The 21,373-nt window shown below is 22.7% G+C and overlaps 1 protein-coding gene across 1 annotated transcript in view; it reads right to left on the minus strand.

Moving 5' to 3' along the window:
- The window catches only part of LOC145834697 (retinoic acid receptor beta-like), a 70,734-nt gene that overhangs the window by 42,297 nt on the left and 7,064 nt on the right, over nt 1–21,373 (minus strand). The window contains exon 3 of the mRNA XM_082942193.1: nt 15,839–15,925. Within this exon, the coding sequence (XP_082798319.1) occupies nt 15,839–15,925 (87 nt within the window). The remainder of the gene's footprint in view (nt 1–15,838; nt 15,926–21,373) is intronic.

Raw genomic sequence — 21,373 nt, forward strand, 5'->3', positions numbered from 1 at the left:
AAATCCAAGTTTTCCAGGATTCCAGGTTTTTTAGCAATCCTGTACATTGTTTTACGAAATAATATTCTAAACTAATGATTGATAAATATAGTTCATGTTGAATCCTAATTACCTGAAATACTTTAAGTTTTATTCAGATTATAATAAAAAAGCTAATGATTACTAAAATTTACCATTTTAATGTTTACAAATTTTAATACAAATGTTTACATAAAGAACAAAAAGACAACAAATTATATTTTGAGAAAAAAAAAGTTTAAAGGAAGGAAGTAAAATTTGAATATTAACTCAAACAGGTGAACATTTGGTTAATGTTTAAACATCACCAAATAAAAATCTTGAAATATTATGTTATAGGAACGATTCTACTTATAGTCAAATAAAAGTTTAAGTTCATTAGTTTTTTCTGATATTACAAAATTCCACAAGTAAACTACATAATAAAAATTCATTTGATAACAAATCACACCAATGTAGTAAAAACTTTATCACTTTTTAATACAAAAAACTCCCATTAACAAAAGAAAACATCAATATATTGTTTTAAATTTATCTCAAAAGTTTCAATGAAGTATTGAAACAATAATAGGTCGTGAATTTTAAATATTTAATGATATTTAAAACATATTTTTTTAAATAACAAACTTTACAGCACAAGAAATTTAAAGCTTGGAATTTTTAGTCCGAAAAATCAGAACTTAAACTAACTTTCAATAAAATATCAAATTTGAAAAGTAAAGTATTTATTTTAACATTAAGCTAAATAGTTAAATAAAAAAATAAAAACCAAACTATACCCTTTAGACGTCATTGGAAGATTGATTAAATTTATATATTTAAATCCAAACTTCTCTTCGCTTGAATTATGCCATTGAATATATTTTTCCAGGTTTTTATTTATTAACATATCGTTTATCATTAACATTAGAGCTTGAATAAATCGTAAAAGAAAACAAAATAAATATGTGGTAACCATGACAACGCATATTGTTGTATAACAAGATGAATGTGGGTTTATTGAGAACAAACAAATAATATATTCTGCAAATTCAATGTTAAGTATGATGTAGTAGGTCCCAACAAAAACTTTAAACGCTCAAGTTGATGCGAAAAGAAACCGATCTTAATAAACATTTTCAATACAGTTTGCTTACTAGCGACCTCCAGCGTATAAATATTTCGTGAACGAAACTGTTTTATGAGTTGTAGTATAGGTGTAAAAGTATACAGTTTTTCCGCCAGAGTATGCTATAGAGCAACGTTTTTATAGGACTTTAAGTAGCAGTTTTTAATTTTCAATTTTTCAATTTGAATCATTTATTAAGTTGTTGATAGACTACATTATAACAAAAATTTTGTGTATGTACCTTATATTTTTTTAAAATTTCTCTTTAAAACTTCAAATTAACAAACCTAAAACCTTAAACGCGGACTAAATTAAACTTCTATTTATTTGTATGCAAACAATTTCTGTATAACGTACAAAACAAAAACAGTTGAAAACCATTCATTGACTCTTATCTATTTTCAAACTTAACAAAGGTTAAAGTTTAATCAATTATTTATAAACTGAAGGAAGTATAACTAATCCTTTTTATATATTAGGTTAGGCACAATTGGTGGGGTTAAAGGTTATATTTACAGTTTGCGTTCTGTACAAACAAAATTGTTTTAAATATAAACGAGTTTTTTTAAACGACCATTTTATTTCTTGTTAGCAGTAAATAATGCTACTTGCAACAATTTAAAATAAAACTATAACTTAAGACTGTAGCCATGCTACTAAAATGTGTATATTTAGTTAATTTAGAAAGATTTAACAAAATTTAATGAACTACCTTTGCATTGTTTTATTAGATGGCGAAAACTTTTATGATTAGTTCTATGTATAAGCATTTTATTTATGTTATAATTATGAAATTATAAACTAAAACCAAAAACTTTTAACAACAATGCTTTAATTTAAGAACTTTGTATTTAATTTGCTTCTAAAACACATCCATAAAACAATTTAAAGGAATAAATTTATATTTGAAGACTATCTTTACAACCATTTGCCAAATAGTAAACTTTAAGTTTTTTATAAGTTAGAAAAATATTTGTGCTTTCAAATTTAAAAACCCTTTATAATATGTATATCTTTTAAATTTGCAGATCTTTTAACTTATAAAACAGGTACATAAATGCTAATATATGCTTGTTACACTATTACTTTGATATTTTTAAATAAAAAACTTTAATCTATGTATATTATACATCTTTTTATTTTAAAAATATGTAAGAACAAGTTGAATCGTGTAAAACTGAAAATGAAACAAAAATATATAACACTAATTAAACACAAACATTAGTTTTTACAAGTTTGTACAAAGCCAATTCTTAATTTTTAACAATTTGTGAAAAATAAAATATATGTACAGCAATAGTAACATTAAAACACAAAAATTAAAAAAATCAAGTACAATAATTATTAAAATATAGTATTATAGTACTAGTATGGTTTAATTAAACTTCTTTTTAGATGCATGTGAAATAACTACGATAAAATATTTTAAAATGTGTAACTATAAGGCTACAATTTAGAAATTTCAGTTAAATTTTATATCAACTAATTTTTTTACAATGTTTTAAAATTTATAATGTTTTTTATCTTTCACTAAATGAAATTACATCTTAAGTAAACTTTCTAAATGTTAAATAAAACTGATCATCATTAAAAAATCAGCATACTTTTCATTTTAAAATAGTTAATAAAAGCGTTATTATCAAATTTAAGCTAAGTATATTCAAAACTTTAAAATAACATGAAGGTGTATTAGGTTAAAGTTAACAACTTTGAAATACATTTTATCCGATAATAAAGTTGAGATGTATCAAATGATACTGCAATTTTGCTAGACAATCTCAAAACAATATATAAGTGATACTTAAATATTTCAAAATTTAAAGAACTATAAAACAATCAACTGTTTATTCTATTATTTTTACAATAGACAAACTACGAAAAAAAGTAGAACAATCAATAAATTTTAAGAAAAAAATAAACTCTCAAAGCAATTTTTAATTTTAATTTAATAATTTTTAAACTTGTAATAAAAAAATGTTTAATTAAAGATCTACAAAGAAAGTTATTAACTACTGTAATGACTACAGTAACATAATTTAATAAAAAAAATTATTGAATTATTTATAATTTATTTTACTCTCTAACTTAGTTTACCCTTTAGCTTCAAAAACAATTATTCAGATATACATTAATCAGAAATGTTTTTTGAGCAACAAGAATTAGTCACCCGTACTCAGTAAAGAAGTATTATGTTTCAAAAAGTCATGAAATATTTTACGAGTCACATAGATACACCCTGTAACTCAAACTCCAGCAAAAAATGCGTATATTCCTATGTAATCTACATACCCAAGTCAAACAAGATGCTGTAGTAATTGCAAGTTTTTTAGATGGTTTTAAATAAACAAGAGATATGTACAACATAAGCTCTTAAAAATGTAAACATTTTCTGATAACAAATTTACAATACTGTGCCAGGTAATTAGCAGACATAATAAAGAGTTTTTATTTGACAAAAACAAACATGCAAGAGGTAATAAAAAGACAATTAAATGAAATTTGAGACATTATAGTGTCTGTACAAACTAACAAACTGTTTTGTTTCATTTAAAAAATCAATACTTTTATGTCTAGACAAGTTCAAACTAACTGTAAATATTTTTTTGTGTTTTTAACAAAAAATAAAGTAATGTTCAACTAAATTATACTTTATTATCCATTATTTTTCTGTCTACTTTAAGTTAAGTAGTATTGAAGTCGTCTCATTTCTTAATATTACAAATGTAAAGTTTTTATTGATAACAAAATTACAGGTTATCTAACTTATCGCTTAACAAAACTAACTTACATAACAAGTAAATGTTGCTGTATTGCTAGAAAACTAAATTTAAAAATCAAAGTTAATTTTGCCACAATATAGCAGTACAGACACAACAAAGAAATTTTAAAACTATTTGAAATTGTTGAATATTTTTGTTTATTTTACAGTGCATATAACTCTGAAGCCAAATATTCAAATTGAAAGGGAGTTATTTAAAATGTATAAAATTATGAACTTTTATATTCAGCAGTTTTAAAGCAGAAAAATAAATCTGGTTTGAGTAAAAATGTAAAAATATGTTTGAGAAATTTTTGCATTAAAAATAAGACATATTTCGATATAGATTTAAAAAACAGTAAATGTTGTAGAAAAGCGTTAAACAAAAACAGTAAAGTTTTATATCCCTAAAGTGTAACATTTTATCCCCAGAAGAGAAATATTCTTTATTCAATACCTCAAAAACAGTGACAAAATATAGCTTTATTTTAAAATATAAACCAAACTTTTATTCACTCTTGGTAGAAGGTATTTTTTTAGTATGTTTTGTCTACAAAAACGCATTTAAAAAAATTGTTTACCAAGACAGGAAGCAAAGCCAAGATGTGAAGATTTTCACAACAAAACAAACTTGTAAAGCGGTAAAAATTCTTAGGTAAACAAAAAATGTTTCATAAAGTTAAACTAAGCAAACAAAAAATATTTTATAAATTTGCTAACTATTGATAACTAGTAATAAATTTCACAGTATTTCTAATTGCATCCCTGTTTACATATAACTCTTTATTTTTTTTACTATCTTATGTTTTTTATGATAATTAAAAGTACGCCTTAAATGGTTGTCTGGTAAACTTGTCTTATTTACACATTTGACAATTAATAAAAACATTTACACTATATTCTATTATTATATGTTATGGTTTTAAGAAATCAAATAAAGAGATCTCAACTACTGGAGAACAAATAATGAATTTATTTTTTCAAGAATTTATTTTACAAACCAAGTTTTTAGAAACTTAGTTTGTAAAATAAATTCTTGAAAGAATAAATTCTGTATTTTAATTTTATTTAACTGATATATGTTTCCCTGTGTTAAACGACTTAAAACAAAAACTGTAAAAAGTGTAAGTAGTGGACGAAGATCGTTTACGGAGAGATTGTTAAATTTTAAGTCTAACATAACTTTTCAATTAAATAAAAAATAAACTACGTTACAGTACATTATTAATATCGGATAATTTTCAAATAAACAGATATTTTTAGAAATAAAAAACAGTAAATGTACAGGAAAGTAACAAATAAAAACAAGAGTTAATTATATTTTTGAAGCTAGTTTATAAATATCACGGATAAAATGCGAAATTGATTATGCGAATATCGTTGGGAAGATGAAAAATATTTAGTTAATTGACAAAGAAAGTAAAAAATTGATGATAAAAAACAAACAAGTTGTAATTCAGTGAGGTTTTTAATAAAAATCATTTTATGAACATGTTTATTTAATAAGCCGAAGTTGTGACGAAGAGAAATTGATAAAGTTTAGATGACATTCGGAACAAGGCATGTAACTTTTATAAATTTAATTTTTTGTTGTGTTTGACGTTTAAATAAAAACTAATGAGTTTTCTTCTACAACTTTACTACGGTTGACACAAAATAAAGAAAATTATCTAACTAATGTAAAACTTTTACAATACTGTTTTTGAATTCTTATCTATTTCTTAAAAAACCATGAAAATAAACACAACATAAGTTAAATATGTGGTAAAATGAACTTATGACAGGAGTTATAACTAATTTGTATTAACGTTGAAATAAATTTTAAACTATCTTTAAATCTTAAAACTTATTTCTTACAGATATTTAATTTCAACTTTTTTTTGTTAACAACTTAATTTTAAAATAAAAAACTAAACAGCTTTTAATAAACTAAAATTAGTTACAGTTGCACAAAAAACCAAAATTTAGTCAAGTATTGTCAGAAAAAAAATTGTACAAAACTACCTAACAATTTATCGGATACAATTATTTTTAAATACGGCAGTTAAATTCAAGTTTAATTAAAAAAGGCTTAATAAAATAACAGTATGAGTCAACTATTGTTGACCTTTGATGAAGGGCTTTTAATTTGAAAATGCTAATTAATCTCTTTTTTACCAGTTTAATCTTTAACCGGTTATATTGGCTTTTCCTGTTTGTGATTTTTATGATACAATTTATTTAATTTACTTTAAAACAAATTATATTCCTAAGTTTCAGTTTTTTCTCATAAATCAATACTGTTTAAAAAAAAATAACACTAGGATTTTTAAAGTGGATAAAAAAAATCATTTTAATTTAATAATAAAAGTAGACTTCTACTTTCTTTTAAATTTTAACATTTAAAAACTTTAAAAGTTACTCAACTAGTTTGGCTGAACAGAGAAAAGTAATTAGTTCATCAAATGACCTTTGTACAAACTTTTCTTTTAACTTATTTCCAATTGACCTCTTTGTTTACTTTTATTTTAGTTTTCTTATTTGTATTGGCCTCATTAATTCCGGTTTAATGCAAAGATAACTTTTTAATGTGCCTTTTAAATTTTCCCAAACTATACACCTTTTTATCAATATATTGTGAGTTTAGGTTCAAGTATCAGTACTTTTAGTATTTTTTGTAAAATGTATAAGGTATATCTAATTGTTTTTATTGGAGATTAAAACTTTATAAAAGCTTAGCTTTAGTTAATTTCAACAATCAAAGCAATTATATAAATTGAACTTTATGTTTAAAAAACAGTATATCTATGATTTATCTGTACAATATAAAAGAAACAGAATACTTTGAAATATGAAAATATATTTTTTTTAATAATATTACAAACTTATGCAACTTTATTTATTTCAAATATTTTAGTTTCAAATAACATATAATGCCTTAAAAACTGTATTTAATAAGAAACATAATATTAACTAGGTAATTTTCAAAGAAATATTGCTTAAATTTACTTACAAATTCTAATTTCGACTCACAAATACTTTATTTGTTAATATAAATTACTATTACTTTAATTTATAACAGTGTTTATAAACTTGGATTTAAAAGTACTAAAAGGGATAATTTTGTTCAAAAATCACTTCAAAACCATTTTAAATTGAAAACACATCCAACCAAGAGTATAAATATAGACAGATATGAGTAATTTACAAACAGATTTGTGAAATTGATATGTGTAATTTGGACTTACATTCAACTTAATTCGGCATTAAAAAACAATTTTGTGCTTCCTTTTAGCGCAATACAATAGAGTAAAAATCTTTTAACTTTTTAAAACTGCATTGTATAAAGTATATACATTATCTGGTTTTTAGCATTTTAAGATATTTCTTATTAATTTACATATAGATTTATTAAATTATATTTTAAATGGAATTTTGCATTTCAATTTGTATGATATTAAGGCTTGAAATAATTTATTTTATTAAAAATTTGAATTATTTTGTGTTTTTTATTTGTTTAAGCAATTTAAACATTATATTTATTATAATTTTTCAGTTTTATAAATAAATACATAATCAAATTTTACAAATAACTTTATGCATATAAAAAATTATTTCAAACTTAGCAAAAACTGTATAAAACAAAACGTTAAAAACTTTAATTTAAAGGCATTTAAAACTTTAATTTAAGCTTTAACTAATTAACATTTTAATAAAATTATTTTACTTAATTGGTACATACTTTTGAAGTCAATATCTTTTAAGCAGATAGAAATAATTTTGTTGAATAATTATTATCCGATTATAAACACCAGTTATTTTTATAAAAAAAAAACAAGTAAACTCTGCCATAACACTCATTTCAAGTACAACAAAACATATTACAAACATACCATTGTTAATAAAATAAATCAAAAAAGACGTTCTTTAACGCAAAATGTGTTTCGATATTCACCCTTTATAAACTACAAAAACCAACAGAAAACTAAAAAAGTGAAATGAGAAAAGGTTTATAGAGGTCAAGTGGTGGCCACTTGATGTAGAGAACTTATTTCAAACTTGAAAAACCAAACAATTAACTATTTCGTTGACTGTATACTAAATTTTGATTGGTTAATAGTTGGCAGCTTTGGAATGCCTAATTCCAATAATTAATTGTTATTACAACTATTTAATCTGATTTATATCAACCACGTTGGCATATTTTTTTATATTTTTATTGTGACTTTAAAAGGTTATGAAATTACTTGATAATTAAATTCTTAAATAAACAAGTTCTATACAAAAAAAAATGTGATAAAAATACTTTTTTATTAAAAATTTTGATTAGTTTATTCTGAGTTGTACTTTAACAAAAAAGTTTGTAATTAAATTTTAGGCCTTATATATTACTAATTTATCTCGTTTAGTCAATTTATTTTATTAGTCAATCAGTTTACTTAATTATATTTAATATATTCAACATAAAACAAATAACATTACAAATAGGTAAACAATAGTTGAATAATCAGTCACAGTATTTTTTTTAGAATGTTTTTAAATGATTTAACTTTATGTTAATGTGGCGACTTTAATTAAAATATGAAATTTAAAAATAAAATAATTAAATGATTAAATTACCAAATCATTCAAATGTTAATCATAAATAAAATCATTTATAAATGATATAAAACACAATAACCCTTATTTTATCAGTTAAAATTTGTGGTCAATTAAAATTTTATGGGTACAACTTAACAAAGATTTTATTTAAAATTTAAATAAAGTCATTCAAACTATAAGATAAAATTAACTGTTCATTGTATGATAAAATAACTTACAAGTGATTAAAATACTTTATTTATATATTTTTTTTTCATATTGTCAAGTCTGATTTGTAATATCTAGATAAAATATAAATGTTAAGTTTATACAAAATTCCATATTTTTTCAAAGAAAAACCTTTACCTTTTAATTTATTACATTCATACTTTATATATTATACTATTTCAAACATTTTTACAGTTGAAATGTGGTGAAAATAAATTTTGTATCAAAATAAAGCAAAACATTAAACAATATCTGGGTAAAATAACATATAAAAAATATTATGAAGTAGTTCAACAATCATCATTTAACTTTAAAAAACAAATAATTAAGTAAATTTCTTAATTTGTTTGCCTTTTAAATTTTCAGTAGGTATGAATTTTCATAATCACTCGAAAAAACAAAAAAGTTTTTATTAAAATACCTTATATAAAATTTTAAATTTCATCACTTTTTGTCATTAGAGCTTTGTTAATACAAATAGCTTTGTTTATTAATAAACAAATAGAAATGTTGCTTAATCATTATTTAATTTTTATGTAAGATATGATTAATTGTGAAATTGTAATAAACGTTTTTATTTGCTTAATGATGTGGTTATTTTTATTTATGTTATACAACTAATTCTAGTCGTTTTAAAATATTTTTGTGATAAATTAGGCTTAATTGACCAAAATTACTGTAATAATGACTACAAATTAGAAAAAATTTATAACCTTAAAAATTCCAAACACAATTTAACTTAAATTTCATAAAAGTTATTGACAAATACTAGCATTTGATTATTTATTCTTCGTGCAAATTTTTATACGTCTAACCAAAAATTAAGAACTCAATAAAATATCACAACTAGATATTTAAGTTAAAAAATTGTTTAATCACATAATGATCTAAACAATGTAATATATTTTGCCTACTTAAGACCAAACTTTTCAAAGTGATGGTTATTTTCACACACAAAGTTAATAGTTAAACTATACAGGGCTGCCAAATACTTTTGTCAAATTTTCTCCCGGTTTTCCAAATTTCCTCCAGGTTTTTAAAAGTACACATTTTCGGGTCTATTTTTAGTTTAAAGTAAAGTTTTTTAAAACTTCAAATATTGTCTACATAAAGTTAACTTGTGTACTTAACTTGAGTATTTATACTTATTTTTCTACAACTTAGTAACTTACGGCATTTAACTTAAACTAATTTCAATTCACACTAAAAACTGATGTTTCAGTTTGGTTAACATGGAAGCCTTATTTAAGTCACAAAAACAGAATTTGTATGAAATTTTGAAAAAAAAACCTTGTTTAAACTTGGCTTACAATTTGTTTTCATCTACAACAAAATTATTGAAGGAGCAGCAATCAAAAAACGATATAAGTAGTTGAAAGTAGCTTTTAAAGTAATTAAAGTTAGTTTTAATCTTTTTTTAATTATTCAAAACAAATATTTTGTATAACTCTTCACATAATTTAGCATTTTCACAATTTATTCGTGAAACTTTTTAAACTTTGCAAAACGTTTGTGTGATAAAACATATTTATGATTTTTGCTAGTTGATCTTTTCATGATTCTATTTATATATAATAAATTAAAAAAAAACTTTTTTTTTTGAGCAGGTTAAACTCCATGACCACGGCTGGTATCAGGTATACAATTGATTTTAAATTAAAAAAACAGTGCTTATATTTAGTGAAACATAACACATTTCAAATTCTAAAATAACTTAGGTCATTTTAAACAATATTATATGTTTTGGTTTTAAGAAGGCAAATAAAAAGATCTCAATTTTAAACAATTAAAAATGGGTCAAATTTCGCTTATCAAGAAAAAACTAATTTTGTTTGTAAACTTTCCCACAAATTTATTTTTAACTTCATACTTGCGGACATCATTGACTTTAAAGGAAACTTTTAAAAAAGACTTTCACGGTCATAATTGATTTTAAAAAAAAAACTTAATTAAAATTTGAAAAATGTCAGCTATTTTTAATTTAACTTTAAACACTCTGACTGAGTAACATTAAACAAAAAAGTCATCAAACATCTTTTTGTTTGAGTAAAACCAAATGTAAAATTATCATGCCAAGTTTCGTTGAAACCTTGTTGCATAAAATTTTTGAATTTAAACAGTTTTTAAAACATATGATAAGTTGATTTTCAAGTTTAGAATACTTAGTTATATTTTAACTAAATTTATCATAAAAACTGAGAAATATTTTGTTCAAATTGTTTTTTTTATTGAACAAATAGATTACTTCGAAAAATAATATTAATTCTTTTTAAACTGGTAATAAAGAATTAAATAGTTTTATAGCTTGACCACTAAATACAGTTTTAAACCATTATAAATTGAATAGTTGCAGTTTAGTCAACACAATAAATCATTTGTTTAAGTTTATTGTAGAAACTGTTTAACAACATTCAATCAGCATTTCACAAAAAGAAAATAGCAATCAGTTTTTAACAAACAAGAAAAAGCAGAAAACTTCATTGAAACGGAAAAGTTCGTTGTTAAAAGGTCAAATGTCAGCAGGCTTGACACAAAACACACCTCAACATGCAAAATGAGAGAACTCTCTCATAAATATCAACATACAAGATGAGAAATTTGAGAGAGCTCTCTCATACAACTTCTTTTATTAGTCATTTACTGCCGGCTGTAACATTCTTAAATGTGATTTTTCCAGGTAAAAATTTCAAAAAAAAAAAACATTAGTTTACTACATTGATCAACTCTATTTAATTCGTTGTATCCAATTTAAAAAAAAAGATCAATGTTAAATTTAAACTTTACTTTTTCATTTATATTCAGCTTGAAGTTTTTGACGACTTAAATTAAAACGTGATTCTTTTTAATTACAAACTATGGTACTTAGATTTTATAAAAAAAAGTTGACCACCTTTATCAAAAGCTTGGCGCTCTAGTACATATATACAAACTTTATTTTTTATTTAACTATTTCACAACCATCTCACAGTATATTTCAATTTTTTTGGGGCCAAAAGTAACTTAAGCTATAAAAATATTTATTTATGGTCTCATTTTTAATACTGTTATTTAATAGTCGTTTGCTAATTGATTCTATTTGTAATCTTGTTGGCACCACTATTTGACTTGAATCTCAACACCACTTCAATTTTTCTACTAAAGCGGTGATCTTTTTGGCTTCAATTAGCAAAAAATTACTTTTCTGGCCAAACCACTGCTTTGGTTTTACGTTACTTTTTTGATGAAACTAATCAGTGTTAAAGTTATATTTACGGAACTTATTGGGTAAAACAAAAGTTTCCACCTAATCTAAATTTTAGTTAATTTAACTTCCCTGGCTACTAAGTTTAAAAAGTTTTAATTTCTCGTAATTTTGGTCACGAGTAATCTCTATTTTTATTGAAACTTTTAGAAATGAATTCATTTTGTTTTTGACCTTATACTATATAATTTATTTAGTTTACCTTCACATTTAATTTTTACAAATTTTTTTAAACTTTAAGCCAAAAACACATAACTTATAAAAGCAAAACATTTTAAACAGTGTTTTCAAACTCGCAAAAGCCCATATATACACATATACAAAAATGAGCATAAATAAAATGGTAAGAACCATTAAAAAAATCAGTCACAGTCTTTTACAACCACTTAGAATAGATCTTTCGTTTATTAAAAAACAAACATTTTCAATTCTGTAGAAAACAAAAAAATATACTAGCAACTAGAGAAAATTAAGTACCGTAAATTAAATATTTTTAGCAAAATTTAAAATAAAACTAAAAACTACCATATTATTAAAATACTGAAATTATACTATTACTTTAAAATTAATGGAACACTTATATTTGAGATTAGTCAGTAAAATTTGATATAATTTTTCAATTTGAGAAACTGAAAAATAATTTTAAATTAATTTTTAATGGTTCTTACCATTTTATTTATGTTTATCTAAAATTCAATCCTGTCCGGTCTTTAAAATCAAAAGAGGAAGACTACCTTCATCCCATTTTAATACAAAAATGAGTTTATAATTACATGTAAACAATTCAAACAAAAATGACAACAAATTGTTGAATACAGATGGATACGACTACAAAAATAATTGACATACAAAAAACTCATGTACTAAATTTAATATTTCTACAAAACAAACAACAAAATTGAATTTATACAACAAACAAAAGAACAGCTTGCAGATATTCGGTTATATGTTTGTTTGTTTTTGCGTAAACAAAAGTTAATTAAGCACAACCGGCTTCGATGTTACAATGAGATTATTCAGATAAAATATTACAACAAAAAACTATGTTACATCTAAAATTATCTAAGGTCTATTAACAACTTATGCAGATTTTCTCTTTCGATTAAAAATAAAACTTTGAATGTAAAGTTTTGTTGCTACAATAACAAAAAGTGGTAGGAAAATAAAATAAAATATTCAAAGATTCTTATCTACTGGTTTTAAAGGTTATGTTTGTTATTAGTTGATAAAGAATTTTATTCGCAAGACCCTAGATTTTGTTTTGAGAAAACATAAAGTTAGTTAAGGTTAATCTAACGTGGGAAAATAATTTAAACTATGCAATATTTTTTGTTATAAAAATAGAATGATAAATTCGAATCTTATAAAAAATATTTTGTAATTTCTTTTTTTTTTTTATGTTTTCTACTTGTAGAGTAGATATTGGACTTTTAAAATTTGTGAAATAACAAAATAGTCAAAGAAAAACTCAAATAGTAAAAAATAAATTTCATCTGAGAACTTGAGTTAGCAACGATTTAAACAACATTAAATTAAAATGACCATTGAAAAGCTACAAAAATTCTTATTTAATGTTTTACATTGGAGGTTTACTATTTTATTTATAACTAAAAGCTTTTAATTTGTTACCATAGCACAACTATAGTTAAAAAAATATATATAAGTAAAAAATAACTAATTGATTCTCGTTTTAATTTATATCACTTTAAAACTGATCATAATTTAATAGTTTATCAAAGTTTCATAAATAATATTTTATCAACAAATAAAGTATTGTGTGTTTTTAATCAAAACGTTATTAAACTAATAGAGTTTTTAATGTTGGTTTTAGAAAAATCTTAAAGAACTAATAACGTTTTAAACTGTATTAATTTATACAACATTGCAGATTATTTATATAATCTCCACTTATTTGCTTTGTACTAGATAAGTTTAAAAACATCAAGCTTGCAAATTATTCAATGATCTCAGATTAAAACTTTTAACATCTGTTGCGTATGATAAGTTCGAAAAGATTTAAATATAACTTTTTTATGCATAGTGCTTTTTTATTTATTTCAGTGGTATGAATCTTTTTTTTTACATGAAACAAAATTTACTTTAATATGTTAACAGTTTTTTTTTCAAACATTGTTAAACTAAACTTAAGTGGTCATTCAGTTCGATTTATTTTAACTTGTAGATAATTTAGTTTTGATTACTTAACTTTTCTATTAAATATTTATTATTATTTTCCTTTAAAAATATAAATAAACTTTTGTTTTTCAAAAGCTCTGAGAATTTTAAATAGAAATTACTTATCAACAACATAAGCATACAAATTTAAACTAGAGTTTAAATCACCAAACTAAACATTTAATATTTTACTAGTCTATACAATGTGTATTTTTAATTGCTTTACTTGTTATAAAATTTAATTTAATTAATGTTTACTTGTCTAAATATTTAAACAAAATTGTCAAAGTTTCTTGAAATTTTTAATCATTTAAAGTTTATTTAGCAAAGTCTGAAAAAAATTTTAAAAATCTCTAGATATAATTACAATGTATAATAAAGACAAAAAACAATATAAAAACCTGGATACTTTAAAATGTATCATTTAAATATATTATGCTTCAAAATCTATATTGAAAAAAACATAATTAATCATGGTTAGCAGTATATTTAGAATATTTCACAAATGATGTTATCTAAATATTTATATAAACTCGTAAGAACTTTAAAATGCTTATTTTCTCACACATATGAAGAATATTTACTTTATTAATATGTATAACCTTAAATTTTGATTTTAAGATTTAATCAATACTTAACTTAGTTATTTGAAATTCAGCATATAGCTTATAAGACTTGTATAAATACGTAAAACTAATTATGCTTTATACAAACATAATCAAAAACTTCAGAAAATATACACAAACTTATCTCCTGAAGTTTAAAATTATTCGTGTAATATTTATTAAGTGTATAAATATGCTGAAGATGGAATATAAGTAAAACTTTTGAGTAAAGTCCCTATTGTATGACTAGTATCTATTGTAGATATAAACAAAAACCAATACAGTTTTAGTTTCATAATAAATCATAAACACCAGTATTTGTTGTATGTTTAACAATAACTTTAATTTAATCAGACAACTTAACAAAAAAATGTTTTTTTTAGTTAATCAATATGTGTGTTTATAACACGCTGTAAAAGTAATTTTCAAATTATTTATTCACCATTTAACATTCACAAAACTACTTTTAAAATAACTTATCTATATATGTATACATATTTTCGAGATCAGAAATTAATTAATGTATCAATAAAATAATGTTTGTTAATACTATTATTTTTTGTTGTCTGTCACATGTACTGATCAGATAAAAAATTTTTTAGCATAAAATTATATTTAGAATATTAAATAAATTATTATTTAAAAGTTTAAACACAAATAACTCACTTTTTAAAAGTTCGGAAGTTAATTAACTAATTTCATCTAGCATATTATCAGTATAAGCTTGCTAAAAACTGATAAAGATGTAGTATAAGTTTTTAGCTATGTATAATAATTGTTTTTAATATCTAACTAAAATTATTACGCCATAAAGAGTTAAATCTAAAAGTCCTTTTAAAGGTCTAAAATAGAATTAACTTTTACTTTACTGATTTAAAATTATTTTTAAAATAAAATTGTTAAAATGAAAACATTTAAAACTGTAGAAGTCATAAATAATTTCGTTCTAACAATTTTATTTAAAAAATTTATTGTTATCAGTTTTTAGCAAGCTTATTCTGATGATGTGCTAAATGAAATTAATCAATAAACTTCCGAGCTTTTCCAAAATGAGTTAATTGTGTATAAATTTTTTAATAAAAACCAGTACCAAAACAAAACTTTTTAATAAATATTTTTTAGGAATTTTTGAGCAATTAACTCACAGTTTTCCCTGATAATTTCCATATCTTTGGTTTTTTCCTCCAAATTAATTTTCTTTTTAGGTGTTTCACCTAAATTAAGTGGTTCACCTGTTTTAAAATCTATAAGTTTAAAAAGTACTAAGTATTTCAAATAAAAACAAAAGTAAAGTAAATAGTTTCTACTTAACAAAAGGGTTGATCATGCCAATTCGATCATCAGACCACAAGTTTTGGTAGACTGAGACCGGTCTCAGTCTACCGAAACTTGTGGTCTGATGATCGAATTGGCATGATCAACCCTTTTGTTAAATTTGAGCTTGTCTCACGGCAAACGAAAGTCCGGACTTGTTCTGCAGACTTTCGCCGATTTTGTTGAGTTTCTATTTAATAATGAAGTTTATTTTTTAAAATACAATATGTGGTTGGCATCATCATTCTTTCAGATACGTTTGTAGGACTCAATATAAAAGAGTTGTATTTGGGTTTTTAATTTAATTTTTTTACAAAGTTTAAGAGTTTGTTAAAACATAGTTGAACCAACAAGAAATCTTGTGTGAAAAATAAAAATTGCAAAACTTAATTATTTTCTAATAAACATTTAAAACACTACTTGTTGTCACGTAATATAAACACTTAACAGTTTTAATATTTTTAAAATTATATGGAATCATCTTTTATAAATTTTAATTGATATTTTAAAATTGAACTTTATAAAACGTGAATATAAAACGTTAAATGCTAAAGAGGGATATTGCATAAAAAGTTGCAAACAATTTTAAAAGCTGGTATAAAAAGTTTGCAATTTAAGTTAAATATTTTTCTTATAATTTGTAAAACCGTATAGTTTCTGAAATTAAAAAAAAAATTCCATGGTACTTATTTAAAAGGACAAAACAAAATTTTGAAGCAAACTAAAAGCTCAAATATATATTAACTGAGGTTTTATATTACACATATATAAACAAAAACTGCTTTCTGATTATATAAATCATGACAATAAGCAACAGATAAAAGAATTTATGATAATAGTTAAAAGGTGCTTAAGCACAAAAACGACTTTTAAAAATTGACAGTTTTATTTAAAGTTTAAAATTTAAAACTAAAACAAATACTTGAAAAAAAAGTAAACAAAAAAGCGAAAGTACTTAAGTTTCTGACATTTAAATGTAAACTTTTACTTTTGAAAATTAAACAAAACTTGTATGAAACATATGATACTGACTTTTGAGACTTATACTAAAATGTATAAAAATTAAAATTGAATGAATGAAAACTATTTTTATCAAGCTATTATTAGCTTAAAATTCTGTATTGAAAAATTATCAAAAAAAACAAGCTCTTAACCAAAAAATACAGTTTCTATTACTGTTTTTTTAACATCAATATATATTAAAAAAAAAGAACTTTATTTTCATGAAAACGTAAAACAAAAATAATAAAATAAACTGTATTAAAACTCAAACTACCCCAACACATGGTCTATACAAAAACGTTATCATAGAAAAATTACAAAATAAAACCAATTAGTCATATAAATCTGTTGTTGCTGTCATATTAAGTGCAAGACTTTTCAAATACATCAAACTAATAAGCAATATAACACCACCAAGTAGACAATAGATGTAAACAAACATTTCAATCTTGATACATCATTAACAACCCGTATAAACCTGAGTGCATTTCCAAGTTGTTTGCACGTTGTTTTTTATACATTTTTATCACATTAAGCTTGTTAAAAGCATTTTTTAACACAAAGAAACTGTAAAAATTGCAAATATTAAACTAAAAAGAAACAAATTTACATAAATACAGTTTAAACAGCTCATTACTAGTAAATAAAATCATATTCACTCATATGTTAAATTTATTTGATACAGCTGTAATTAAATTTCATACTTACTACACATACAAACTACATGTAAACTGATATAAACTTGATTTGAATTGAAATATTGGTTTAAATGTTAAATCAATTTGATGACATTAAAAACATCAATAGCTAGAAAAATTTTACTGGTAAATGTTAATTTCAAATACCGAATTACTGTTAACAAACTCACTTAACTTAAAATGTTTGCAAAGAAACTATAAACTCTTTAAATGTCAAATATGTTATAAAATCAATAGCTAAAAGTGTTGCAATTTTTTAAAACTATTTGCAAGTTTTAATGCAAATTACTTTTCTTATTTTTGGTATGCTGTATAATATTACAAAAAACTAAGTAAAATAAAGTATTTGTAACATTTAATTGTTTACTTAAATGGGTGAATAGTTAGTAATAATTTAAATAGTATAACCTATCGTAGTTTTATACTTTCTTACTGATCCTAATACTAAAAATAGAGTGTATTATTTTAAAACTATTAATGATTTAAAAGTTTCTGATGAAAACCTTTTTATACTGAAATTTAGTTTAATGAAGAAACTATAATTATACCATTAACTAAATAGCATCATAAATCATTATACCAAGCAGCTCAAACCCAATCAACCCCGAACAGATATTCAATACACACTATCGAAACTAGTTGAAAACATACTTCTTACTTTATAATGCTACCATATGCTGTATTGATTTAACACAAATTCGCCTTATAAACTCGGGTGACTTCAACTTTATAAAAGCTGACATTTAAAAGGAAATTTTGTAAACATGTCAGTACGTTAACTTTCACCTAAATGTTATAAAACAAAAGAGGGAAAATAAACCAACAAACAAGAATTTCCAAATTATTTGTTTTAATATTTTAAAACAAACACAAAGAAAATACACAAGAAACAGCGTTGAAAAGACGGTAGCTAAAATTTCAAGCAAGTAAGCATTTTTTATCAGGTTAAAACAAATTAAAAACAAATAAAGTACTTATTATACTAGCTTTAACTCACTTTCACTACAAAAAAGATTTATGTATTCTACATTCAACTGTTTAAATTTAACAAGCTTGATCAATTTGATTTATTAAATATTTGATTTTTAAAAATTACGCTCTAATTAATTAAATTTTTTCAATGGAAGTTTTCTATTTAACACTTCTTAAAATTAACACTCTGTTTATTTCGATCATAAATTTTTCTAATTACTACCAACTTAATTAATATAACTTTTTAAACTTAATTTATGCACATAAATATAATGGAAATCATACTTATTAAATGCATCAGTTAAAAAGTCATATTTAAACTTTTATATAAAATTAAAAACGTAATATCTGACAAAACGGCTAATGCTAAGAGTATTTTCGTATCAAGTTAAAAAGAAGTTACACTATGGTATATGGGAGGGGGTAAAACACTTTTTTTCAAATTAAGTCTTATTTTTTTACATAATTAAATAATCTACCTGTTACTTTTTACCACTTGTTAAAACTCAAAGTAACTTTTAAAATATAAGCGATCAAAGATAGAGCATTCAATAGGTTTTTTATAGGAGGCACTAATTAAAAGGGTAAAAATATACAATCTAACGAAAAATCTATCTCCTCCCTCAGATTTTAAGCAATTGTTTTAAAACGTTTTCAAGTAATCTTATATAAATTTTAAGTAACTTGTAGGAAACAGACTTTTTAATTTGTGTAAAAACATTTTACTGTTTTTTTTTTTTGGTCATTAATTTTTTTAATGGAATTATTTTTTTTGAAACCGACAAGTTGTTTGTAATATTGAAAAGTAAATTTCCTGAAAATTTGAATTTAATTGCTTTAAAATGAAAGAAGATATAAATTTTTAGTAATTTTTTCAAAATTCCGAGAAAATCAGCCTTGAAAATTTTCGATTCCATATAGTTGTATCGGAATTATTATACAAAACTAGTTATATCTCAACATTTGATTGAATTTTTTTGTACTATAAAAAATATTTTTTAGTATACACTCTAAGCTTTAAAATGAGAGCCTATGTTAAATTTTGTAAAAAAAAGTTATGGACCACCTATTCCCTTAAGCTGTTATTATATAAGCATTTAGTGGTATACATTTTTAAATATAAATTTTTAAAAAGTTGAGCAATAGAGCCTTAGAAATTAATTAATCTAAAAAAAATTAACTAATACCATATTTTTCTCACAAAAAATAAATATGTTTAAAAATCTTAATTCAATGAAATCTAGAAGGAAGTCTGCAATTATTAAGTTTAGCAGCAGCTATTGATTAAATTAACAAGTATTACAAATAATTTGATGACAGAGTAAATAAAAGTTTACATAACTTACATAATGATGATTACAAATTAAAACTTATGAACTATTAGCAAAATATTTTGTTAGTTTTCTGCAATTGTGGTAAATTATTTAACATTAAACAGAAAACTTTTTACTAATATTTTCTATTTATAATGTCAGTTTTTCATTATAACTAACTTAAGTACTATTCTAAAAAGTTAACTTATTGATATGTTTTCATTAACAACTAAATACTAACTTTTTTTTTCACAATTAAAATACTTAAAAAAACTTACGCAAATCTCTCACGACTAAAAAATTTGGAATAATCTTTAAACTTAAAATAAAACTTAAAAAACTTTACACTTTTAAAGCAAATTATAATTTTAATATAAAAATTAGGTAAAATCGCACCTCACCAAACTAATACTTAACTCACAAACTAACTTTTGCTAAATTCCAATGTTTTTTTTTCACAACAAAAACTAGTATCAGTTTATAAAATTGTCAACTCTAATGTATATATATTCTAGAGCTGAGCTTGAGCCCTTTAAAATATTTTGTAATGATAAACTGGGTGTGATATCTAGTTTAATAAACAAATTATATAGAACTTCAAAATTTGTAGTTTATAATAAAAAATTTACAAAACATTTTAAAAACTGTATTTTTTAACCGTATAACTCCTTAAAGCTAGTAAAGAATCTTAAGCATTTGAATAGAAAATTAACAAAAGCCCTTTTGATTTTATTGTAAAGCCTAAATTTTATAAGTCTTATGCAAAATAAAATCTTTTAATAACAAGATAACTAGAACTCAAATGCAACTACTTAAATGCTTTAGGAAGAACATCTAAAGATTTCAAAACTTTATTTTTCCATCTAAAACCTAAATCTAAACCATTGGAATACAACATTTTATTACCGACTGCATAAAGATTAAGTAATTAGTGAAAACTCTTTTTTTAATAACAATAATACAAAGTCTTATGATACGTGACAGCTAGCCTCTGAATGCATAAAACTGAAGTGAATAACATTTAAAATTTGGAAAAATTAAAACCTGAGCAATAACTAAAAAAATGCAATTTCTCATTAAACTTGATAAAAGCATTAAATGCATAAAACTGAAATAAGAAAAAAAAATCAAATAATTTTAAAAAAAGTACAGTCTCATGAAACTTGATATCTAGTCTTAAAATGCATAAAAGTGAAGTGAAAATATAAATTAACCGTAAAGTTTTTCTAATAATTATTAAAAGTACCAAGTCTCATGAAACTTGATTGCAGTATTGAATGCATAAAAATGACAAGAAAAAAAATCTTAAAGTTTTTCAAATAATTAAAAAAGTAGTCTGTTAATCGTGATAGGGTAGCGTGCGTTTGTAGTGATGAAAGCA

Source organism: Thalia democratica, chromosome 4, assembly GCF_965202585.1.
Source record: "Thalia democratica chromosome 4, ktThaDemo2.hap1.1, whole genome shotgun sequence".
Classification (NCBI taxonomy): domain Eukaryota; kingdom Metazoa; phylum Chordata; class Thaliacea; order Salpida; family Salpidae; genus Thalia; species Thalia democratica.